This window comes from Hyalella azteca, unplaced genomic scaffold, assembly GCF_000764305.2.
Source record: "Hyalella azteca isolate HAZT.00-mixed unplaced genomic scaffold, Hazt_2.0.2 contig9872, whole genome shotgun sequence".
NCBI lineage: Eukaryota > Metazoa > Arthropoda > Malacostraca > Amphipoda > Hyalellidae > Hyalella > Hyalella azteca.
The window spans coordinates 88,792-100,288 of record NW_025939930.1 but is presented as its reverse complement, the minus strand read 5'-3'; the positions used below and the strand labels follow the sequence as shown (position 1 = coordinate 100,288).

General features: G+C 38.1%; 1 protein-coding gene across 2 annotated transcripts in view; it reads right to left on the bottom strand.

The window, feature by feature from the left end:
* Nucleotides 1–7,888: 7,888 nt before the first annotated feature.
* LOC108681006 (nuclear hormone receptor E75) overlaps nucleotides 7,889–11,497 on the bottom strand; it is a 68,718-nt gene continuing 65,109 nt past the window's right edge. For both annotated transcript variants that reach the window (XM_018169941.2, XM_018169940.2), the window contains exon 5: nucleotides 7,889–11,275. In XM_018169941.2, the coding sequence (XP_018025430.1) occupies nucleotides 9,428–11,275 (1,848 nt within the window). In that variant the 3' untranslated portion in view covers nucleotides 7,889–9,427. The remainder of the gene's footprint in view (nucleotides 11,276–11,497) is intronic.

The following is an 11,497-nucleotide window of genomic DNA, read 5'->3' as shown; positions in this document are numbered from 1 at the left end:
AACAGAGTTGCTGGTAGAGGCGGGACGTAAACAGAGTTGCTGGTAGAGGCGGGACGTAAGCAGAGTGCAGGCGGGACGTAAACAGAGTTGGGAGCGCAGCCGTGCACCACCAATTTTGTGCACCAATAAGCCCTGAATCGAACGCCTTGGATCTCTCCGGACCTACATCAATCAGCCGTGCACCACTCGGCTTTGTCCTCTTCCGGCCTTGACCACCTGCCGTGCACCACCAGGCCGCGGATCGAATATGACTTCCGGACATCGTTAAACTACGTAATTTTACGTTCGCCGCATCTGAGGTTAGATTTCAGATAGCATAGTTCTGTTCCAAAATTTATCGTCCTTCGGCAAGTGGCCGTTAGACCGAGGGCTGGTTCGACCCATGGCCTAGATACGGACGGCTTGAAGTGTTGAAGGCTACGTTCCGGAAGGCAGGAATCATGTTAGTTCATTACATCCAGGGCAGTGGTGGTCTTCGGCAGGCGACCCAACAGAGTTACTGGTAGAGGAGAGACGTAAACAGAGTTGCTGGTAGAGGAGGGAAGTAAGCAGCTTTCTTGACGTAACCCCATAAGAAATAGGCACATGGGCTGAGATCAGGTGATCTCGGTGGCCAGAAGTGTAGAGACAGATCTTCATTTCCTATGCGTCCTACCCAACGCTCAGGAAGTGACTGATTCAAAAGTATCGGACATCAATTGAGAAGTTAAAAAATTTTAAATCTTTTTCTATCCATTGGTGTCTAAATTATTCATTTTGAATTCGTATTTGAATAAATGCGACTTTATCAAATTGGGACTATCATTTAAAATGACTCTGCATAATAAAAATCCCGTTGTGACACTAATTATCACTATAATTTGATTCTTTTAGATCGAATATATGTCTAATAGCATAAAACAGCTGCAATTAAGTTTAGTTTATATTATACTACAATAATAAACAGATTTGTATTATAAGTTTCATTTAAATATTTTCCGCTGCCCTCAGTTCATAATTCTTACTTTACATAATAATATTTTCACACATAGATGGAATGCCCACTTTTAGTCTCAGTACATTATTGACGACAGCCGATTATTTATATTGCATTGCTGCCGTACCAAAAATCATTGCGCCCAATGTGATTTTTTAGTCTCTGGGTGTGGGAAGGCAGGCTGGCTGTGGCGCCTGCTGGTGTCCCTGCCGCCTACAGCAGCCTTGGTGATCTCAAGGCCGTACAGTCTACACTTTACGTCAATATTCAATAGCGGGGAAAAAAAGTGCGATATAATTTTTGTTGGGACAGAAATTACAGAGACAGAATTTTCCCGATACCCAGTTCTTCAATACGCATTATAATATTCAGTGTTAGAATATTCGTCTCAAATGCGGGCGATGATGAGAAATGCTTCTGAATTTGTTGCCAAAGTATCTACATCACATCGGACAGTGCAGTTGAGTTTAATTTAATTTAATATTTAAGGCCCTCCTATGCCCAATAATGATGGATGGATCTTCTTAACAATTTTGGTGAATGGTGGCAATGATTATATTTTTAGACTATTCTTACTTGCATTGATAGACATTACTTATAATTACGTATTATATCTTTAATCATTACTCGCACTTGCTATGTTGTGCAATGTTCAGTGTTAGATGATAGATCATATATACTCGTATTTGAATTTTGATTTTGGGCAGGAATGCTTGAATGGACTTTGTTTTAAATTATTTGATCATTTTAGTTCGCCACACCACGTTCACATCGGTACATGTGACGTCGACAGCTCATAGTTACATTGCTGGTTATAAGTGAACAGTTGGAGGGGGTAGGGCGGAGGCATGCTCCTGGCAATCTGACACTACACAACAATGCTTCCTGGTTCATTTAAAGTTCGGTGGAAATTACGCTGATATCAGACACTGAGCTCATTTTAATATAAAATAAAATGTTTGGGGAATATTGCTGACCAATTGCACGTTAATTAGTGAAGCATCCCGTTCTAAAATATAATTGTTTTTCGGTGGAGTGGCAGTTTTGACACCTTCTCGAGTCCAATCAATCAATTGAATTAAAGTCCACCACGACCTTGACGTACGTAAGTTCCTGCATATTTCACTCGGCAGGCTCTGAGACAAGGACTCCTGGTCTCCGCTACGTAACATTGACGTTTAGTATCAAGGAACCAGGAACTGAAGCGCGGAAACGTTCTCAAAGGCAGTCCCAACGACCCTCCTCTCCTTATGACCTTCACCATGTTCGCAGGATGTTATGAATCTTATCTCTTTGCTTCATTCTCATCGTTCTATATATCACGAGCCACAGTATTAATTTACATTAATAGAAAATTACTCTTGTTTAAATTTATTGTGACTTTACAGTTTCGATGATACAGATCAATATTTTGTTCGATCACTTTCAATATAATAATCTTATTGAGGAGTCTGTTATGAAGATAGCTTTAAATCGAAATAATCCCATAGCTATTCAAGAGCAATAGTACTATGTCCCTCATGCAATAAAATTACTTTGACAGTTTAGCTGATGATGATATATAACTCACACGCATTTTCCCGGAAAGAATGATTTCACAGGAATGAAGGCCACTGATGGTGGAATGCACTAATGATACAATATAATGCAGTTTGGATGTTCAATGCTGTAGTCAAGTTTTTTATAGCTTTTTGAATGTATTTCACTTATCATCTACAATTCAAAATTAGGAAGAAAATATTGCGATAATTTTGACTATCCAACTATGATAATATGACCTATGAGTACGTCCAAAGGCCGAAATAATTTTGAACACGACAAAGAAGTGGTTTTACATTCATGGATAATAATTAAGGGCACTCCCACGAGTAACGTGCAAGCTGGTAGCTGAAAAAACTACTCAATGAAAGGATCTTAAATATGAAATATGGTGGTCATATTTCTCACCGCAACCAGCTAGCATCGAGCTCATCGAACTAGTATCCTATCCCTAAATTTAACTACCATAAGCCTGCATTATCTCTACGTAATGTAACACACAGAAACGAGTACCAAATATCGCGTATTTAAATCTAAGTTCGGAAATATAAGAAGAGTAAAGCAGTTCCTACCCTCCTACATGAAAATAGTTTCCTGCGTATAATTGCTTCAGTTCTGCACATTTCAATGGTACATTTTAATATCAATTGAAGTGATTGAAGAACGAACATAGCAAGACCTTCCGTCGTGCACTAATGAACAAATGTATAAGAAGAATGACGCCTATTAGTATACGTGAATTGAGGAGACAAAAAAAATCTGATGTTCAATTTTAGATATTCTCGACTATAAGCAATATTATTCGCTTTTCCTTTGCTTATATCTGAGTTTGTTTCGTAAACTCTGAGTACAGTACTTTGTAGCATAGCTCATACTTGATGATAGTCGTTTCCAATCTCGTCAATCTCACGCGATAAAATAATTTTCCTTCGTAGTGATTCATATATCCTAGAAACATCCCTAGTCGATTAGTTTGAATTACATATTAACAGATGAATTTCTTACACTGTTTATTTTCGGATTTAAATGTTGAAAAGAAATACTTTTGTCAGGTTATTCATCAATATTTATAATACTCCTGTTGAGGCTTCTCGTGCACATCTGATTCCATCCCTTAACGCTGTAATAGGAGGTACCGTCAGGAGCCAATGTCATTCAGTACACAGCACGACTATAGACCTACGACACTACGCAACCTTTGAATTCGCTCTTCGTTTCGTCAAGATTATTACCCATTGAAATTTACCCCAGTTCCTCTGATGATTCGGTGAGCTAATTTAGTCTGATGTATTTATATAGTATGTTATATTCATGAACCATATTGTTAAATACCACGTTAACCTGTTATCTCGTATTACAAAATGGTCGTGTTTTTATGTGCAGAGACTCACCTTCAATAAACATGATAAAAGTGTCGAATCATCTTATTTTCACGAAACTTTGGGGAAACCTTTATAACTCCCTTATATGAGTTTTGCATTACAAGAATCAATAAAAACTGCGCGATTCAACACTGGATAAGATTTAAATACCTTGTATGCTCCAGTTGAACATCTAACGTACGGCGACGAGAGAAAAAATATGTATTAGGGCTGCCAAAATACCGCGCTGCATGCCCTTTGAATGACTTCTTGGACGTTGTTCCCCCTAACGATGTTATGTTACATTGCGTAACATAATATAGCAGCAATGGAGGGAGGAAGTGCATGATATAGTTGCCTGATATATATGGGTGCTTGCGCTAGAATAAAACATCGCTCTTGTTATGCTATTAACCTCATGAAATAATTCAACACAGTGCAAAATTTACGTTTTACTAATTTTTTACGTTCTTCGACACACAAATTCCATCAGCTTAAGGGAAATCCCTTTGCTTCTGCTTATACGTTTTGAATGGAGGTTTCAGCTATTTGGCTGATGTCTGATTACCATTAATAGTTCATGAATTCCACTTTTTTAATGATACAGCGACCTTAGACCATTTTGTGGAAAAAAGTGCACATCATTTTTACTGGGAGATTTACTTTGCCCACTCAATGCCTGGTCCTTGTACCGATGTAATGATGTTAAAAATAAATCAATTGAAATTCATGTTTAAATCAATTGAAATTCATGTTTAAATCAATTGAAATTCATGTTTAAATTTATTTAATTCCAATAATTAAATTAAATTTCATGAATTAATTAGAAATGTCTGTTCTCCTTTCCAGCAAAGTATCAGACGGACTCTGGGATGAAACAAACAAACAAATCATTTACAAAATTATCTTAATAATACAATACAAAATAAGAATAATTAACGACTTATGAATGCAGTTCATTGTTGTACGATTAATCATTGACTATGAAAAGAAACCGATTGACGTTCAAATATTACAATGTTTTTTTTTCAAGATCTATTGGCACTAATTTGTATGCGCTAGCTGCTCACGTGCAGTTGTGGAAAAGTATACTTCTGAATATTTATTGGTGAAATCGACTATTATATTATTCACGACTTCTGGATTATACTAAAATCTGCTGCTTTCAGTACGTATGCTGCCATACTGATTTCTAGACTTTTTTTACTTCCTTGTTGATTAATCAGAGTATTCAAATATACACAACACAACCATCGCAGCAAAACTCTACAGCTTCTGTTCTCAACTGACTATAGAAACTTAATAAATAAGATGCTCCTCTCACAGACGAGATAATAATTTCGTAATCACAAAATGAATTTTAGTAAATCCGAAATTACATTAAACTCCTATTAACTGATTTCCAAAGCATTATTGAACCTCCAGACCAACCATTCTCCGGTTTGATGTTTCACAGCTTTGGCTCAAATCACCTTACAAATAAATAAATAAATACAAAATAACAAATAAATCATTACAATAACATGCGTTGAAAGTATGGTTAAAATGATTTTTTACTCTATATTTAGAGTGGTGTTACTAGGGTCTGATCCAACCCACCGCGTTGTGCACTGCTCAGCCAGACAGCGGCGTCGACAGACGGCACGCGTCTCAAGGTCGTCTGTCTATTGACGGGCGCATCTCCAGAATTTCCGTCTACACTCTGAATGATTCAGCGTCGATTTAATTCACTTGCATTAAGGACAGGAGAATTAAACACGACGATTCCACGTGCGGTATGAATAAAGGGAGGTTGCTGCTCTCTGTCACATAATTGCTCTTTTGTGACAAGGATGAAATAAGGGATTATGACTATGTTTATAAAGTGAAAAGACATCGCCCATGTTTCTGCTTCTTTGTTATTGATATTTCGATTATGTCATAATGCACGTGTATACTTCCTTCAGAAAAACTAACTGAAAAACGTAATTTTGACCATCATGTTAGATTCGACTTGCCTAAATTGGATAATGGGAGATGAACAGCATCATGAATAAATATAAATCGTCTAGGATGTTTAATATTCAATGTACAAAGCGCTATAGATGCGTTTGACAACATAAATAATGACTAAGCAAGAAATTACCATTATTATTAATTATATATTTTAGTTTTTTTCGAGTCTGCGCTAATATTTTGCCGGGCCATCTATTCAACAGCTACTATAATTTTCTAAAATTCATGAACGGATTTAAACGAAACTAGTGATTTAAATTTTCACATTCAATATTTTTATATCGCTGAGTTTTGAATTGCTTGCTTCCTTCATTTCAACTAGCGTATGTATGAAAATTTTCCTCTGTTTGTAACCATGATGTACGCAAGGTGTGCAGATGCTTAGACAAATAAAAAATAAAAGTTTACAGCATTAATCTGCTTTATGTCGCTTCATGCATCGAGTTGCTATGAGCACCATGCAGCTTGATGGTTCAAATCAGTCTTGCTGTCTTTTGATGCGTTTATTTTTACTTAAATATCGTCTTAAATTCCCACTCTTTTTTCTATGATTATATACATGTCGTTGCAACGATTTCCGGTACGGAGATCGTACCAAGTACTGTTATCGTTTGTGTTCGATTCGTTGGAAGACATACAGGATAAAGCTCCTGTGAGACCACCGAGCCCTCGTTGTATTTAGATGCTACGTAACCTGATAAGCTGGGAGCAACACAGTGCATCCGGTTAGTGGTCAGCCTCGATGAACAATTGCCCATGTAAACTTCTTCTAAGACTTTGCTAGGGATGCTAAGCTGATATGATTTCCGCTGTTTTGTGAAATCATGGAGGAAAAAATTAATAAAGGTATAATCCCAAAAGCCTACACGATACTTGAAAGAAAAACCGTTATTGTTTCACGAAAATATCACTTAATGAAGGTTCGTCCCTATTGATGTGAGAAAATATTACTAAAATATCGGTTCATCCCCATTTATGTAAGAAAAAATTACCGGATATCGGTTCATTCCCATTGATGTGAGAAAATACCAATAACTATCGGTTTAGCCCCATTGATGTGAGAAAATATTACCAAATATCGGTTCATCCCCATTGATGTGATACAGAATGAATAGGGTTTGAATAGCAAATATTTCGTTCTCGTTTGATGTCGCTAATTAGTAACAAATTTTCAAATACAACAAATTTACAATCAACGCTAAACTGAAGCAAACTTTCTGGGAAAAATTATACATAGAGCTTATGCAACGCTGTAATTGCCAATGAGGTACACGACGAGGCTTTCTCGTGTGGTTTTTACACACGAGGTACACGTGCAAATGTTGACTCTGTCATTGGAGTGGTTTTCATTGTATGTTCTTTATAGTCGATGGGCTCAGCGTAACAATGGCAGATTGATTGCATCTTATCTATTGATTGATGGATAAGAGTAGCGCGTGGAGTTTACAATGATGGCTCCACCGAAAAATCTACATCTTGTAATTAGTTTTAAACTTTAACTCAAATTCTTTTATTGTGTTCAAACTTTATTTTCAGAGACATCAATGACATAATTCTTTAGATTTCAGCCTCATTTAGATGTATTGATATTGATTTCAGTGAAGGCTTAAATCTATTGATGCATAAAAATAAATTCGAAGGGGGATGAACTTTTACGAGTTCGTTCTCTAATTTCTGGTTAGTTGTTAATCCAAAATTTTATTTTATGTGAGCAATTTTCACTTTCATTGATAAATTGTTTCTGTAAATTCTAATAGGTTTGATCCATTTCATAATTATGGTAAGGAAACATTTTCAACTTGTTCAAATAGACTGCCTCGAATATTTCCTTATTATTCGCAGGGTGGTTACTTTGATGTATATTTCGTGCCTAATTTTTTACGATCGCGTATTTTCATTCGTTCTTTCTAACTTCAAATGTTATCTAAGTATGAGTTTTTTAGGAGAGTTAGGTTCAAGCGTCGATGTTACCATAGTTTTCGAGCTTTTCAATAATGAAAAATTAAACAATGTGAAATGTATTTCAAAACATTTATTCAACTATCATAGTTACTCCCCAAATGTACAAATAAGAAACAAGTACAACGAACATGTCCGACCAGTAAATTGATGTAAATGGTCTAACAGTTTCTTTTTGCCTCACACATTCATGGATATGGCTAGAAACTGTGCATGCATTAGGTAGCCGTAGATCACCAGTCAATTTAAACACTCAGAATTGTTTTAATTCGTGGTGAACGTGAGCGTCTTCACACGGTAAGGCCGATATCTTGTATTCTATTGCAAATTTAATTGTAGAGTAAATGGCATGACGAATTAGTTGTAAGAATAAAATCGTTAATAACTTCACAAAGTATGAAAAAAGTAATGCTGGCGATATTAAATCCATCAAATTACTTAAATCAAATTTATCGTTAAGAAAACAAAACAACGAGTCTCAAATCAGTCAAGTGCTTTATCGTCAACACAAAAGAAGAGTGGCGAACTGTTTCATACTTCCTTGGTTCGTGAGCGACAATTTTGGGAAATTTTAAATAATCGAATAAATAAGCTCGTACAATGTTACTTATATACAAAAAGTCTTAACGTGAGGACAACAAAATGATCCAAGGTTTTATCATTACACAACAACGAAGCATTTGATATACTGCGAGATCTAGGAAAGAAACATTACTTAGTTGGTAAAGTACTTCCATTAGAGAAATATTCACAAATAACACTCGAGTCAGATAAAAAGGGGAATGGTAATTACGAAGTATAAGCCACTTCGCCGCCTTTTTTCTAAAATTAACAAATCAACTGCAAAAGAATCAACCAGCAAATTATTAGGAGAGAGATGCAAGCTCTGCTGCTCCAATTGGGATCCCACTTCTCCTGTTGTTTTTTTGCACTCAACATCGGCGATTTTTAATCGGAGAGTCATTTATTTACAATGATCGCACAAGATACCCAAAAGAGAGAAGTGTTCTGATATCTACGATATGCACAGCGAGTGAGAATTAAAGGTACGCTACAATAACATTCAATGAAATATGAATTTGTATCATACAGATGACAACTTTCGTGGCGTGAGATATGAGAGGATCTTATAACACAAGACCCTTCTAGAGTGAATGGGCTACACGAAAGGCATGGGAATTTATGAGAATGAAAACTCTGGTCCTCAAAACGATAACGATGGACAAATGATGAATACTGAACTAGGTACATCACATGGCATTGGTCACAAGACCAGCCTTATCGGTGAGAAGAGCCAAAGACGTCAGAAGTAAAATTTGTACTTAAAATAGGGTGAATCTTTCCCGTTTGCACTACGCCAGCATAGCTGGTGCTGCTACCTCAGCGAAAATACCTTTAGTTCCAAACATGGAAAATTTAGGTATCACATTCGAAATAATTGAACTATTGAGGTACAAATGAATTCATATAATTCAGCAGCATAGTTTCTTCGTGGTTGGTTAGTCGAAACTGCATTGCCTTATCACAGGTCACTTCTGAGGGTCAACCACGGAACAGCAAGCATCCCGAAGTCATCTCACATAGTTTTCTCTTCAAACTAGATTTCCATAGCGGGCGGTGGAGATGGAGTCTTGGTAGATAAGTTTAATGGCTCGGCATTGTCGCACAAGTAAGGGTTGGTGAAATTGCAAGCAGACATTGCCGATGCCCCGAGACCAGCAGGAGTGTGTGGTGGTGAAGTGTGGGCAGTGGGGATAGGTGATGAGTAATGGTGAGGTGGGGCATCGTCAAGAGGAGGAGGCGATGTGGTCATTGAATGAGTGGGGGATGTCATAAAAGTTTGGGTACGAAGAGGACTGGAGTTGTTGCGACCGCTATCATATCGTGACGGGGAAGCGGCTGCTAAAACATGCTGTCGGGGAATCTTTGATTGGCCATTCATAATACAATCATGAAGAGTATCACTAACTAATGCTTTGCCAGTGCCGAATTTGGATTCCTGTGTTAATGACTGGACTAAACTCGAAGTCCTGGGAAATTTCTTACAAGGCATGGCTAACCTATGGGCGAGAATTGAAACATTTGCCGGGGAAGAGGGATCAGAAGCTGAGGATGAATACGGTGAAGAAGAAATTCTTGATGGAGATGACGAGATTGATGAAGATGGAGAGGGCGAGCAGCTAAAAGATGGAGATGGGGTAGTGGATGGCCGAGGTGAGGAATGATTGTACTCCAGAGTTTCGTGAGGGAGGTTTGACCGATCCATGGTTGGTCTAAATTTTTTGTGAGGATGTGAATGAGCGGTAGCTCCACGATAGACATCCTTGAAAGTTTCCATCTTCAGAGTTGAAGGTGCCTCGAGACACATTCGCAGTACTGGACTGTCAGAGAGCTTTTCACCGTCTTTCTGGGGCTTGTGCCACGACATGAGACGATTCTTGTCGATGATGGGCTTGCATTCTTCCATCTGAGGTTTTCTCTTGATGTAGCATTTACGGAACCTTTCGGTCGTTTCATCGTCGGGTACCGACATAGTTTCTCTAGGCTCTTCAGATGGAAGAGGAGTACGGACACCCTCATTGTTCCCCATATGCATGGAGCATCCTGAGTCTGTCGAACAGACTGATTCGATGGAGCATCCTGAATCCGTCGAACAACCAGAATCAGCAGATCCCGGAGATCTCATTTCTTCGTCGGCGCAGAAGGTCGAAGAAGTTGGGGACGTGGGCCTTGTTTGTTCTTCGCTTTGAATTATTTTTTCTTCATACTCTGATGTGTTAGTGAATCTCATCGGGCAACCACGCACCTCTGGGTATTCTGAATAAGTATACTGGGAGCCATAAGAATCAGTATGATGGCTGTTGACGTCCATCCTCGGGTCACAACCCCTCAGTTTTACTTGAGTTTGTTTGGAATGCATACCATTCAATATCCACAGATCATTGAGAGTGCCCAGCAAGTCTTGACACAAGGACGGAGTATCCGGCCTTTCCCGCTGCATGACGTTTTGGAGGCACTGCACGATTCTCGAGTGCAAACTTGTAACTTTTGAAGAGTCAATAAGTCCTTGTCGCTTAGGATTCATCACAATAGCTGCACTGAAAAGCGCCATTTCTTCATCAGTCAATTTGAGGGTATTGATTCTCTCAACAAATGTAAAGAGAGTATTAACGAAATCGTTTGATGGCTTGATGTTGGCATAAATACTGGCATTGATAATGTATCCGCTGATCGTGATCATTCTCCTATTCTTGGCGTCAACGAGCCTGGCAAATCTGATGAGCAGCACTTCGAACACGCACGCTCGGAGCAGAGTAATTTTGTCGTCGTGCTTCACGTCGGCAAAGCCGGGAATGTTCTTGGCGAAGGAAACCACATCCCTGACGATGGGAGAAAATTTCTGTTGAAAATCTTCTGATCCAACGTAAGGATTCAACGGGCAATCCTGAAAACAAAAGAGAAAAACAAAAGTTATTTTTCCGGCGAATGACTCAGATTAAAATTTCAATAACATTTCATTTAGATTAATTAAACAAAGTTTGTAACGCGTAACATGAAATGTCATAGGCATACCACTCTCACACCAGATCATAATAGTAGCATTCTCAGTCACATCCTCATCGGTAAACGACAAAAAGCCACAATAAAAATTATGACCGTCACACGT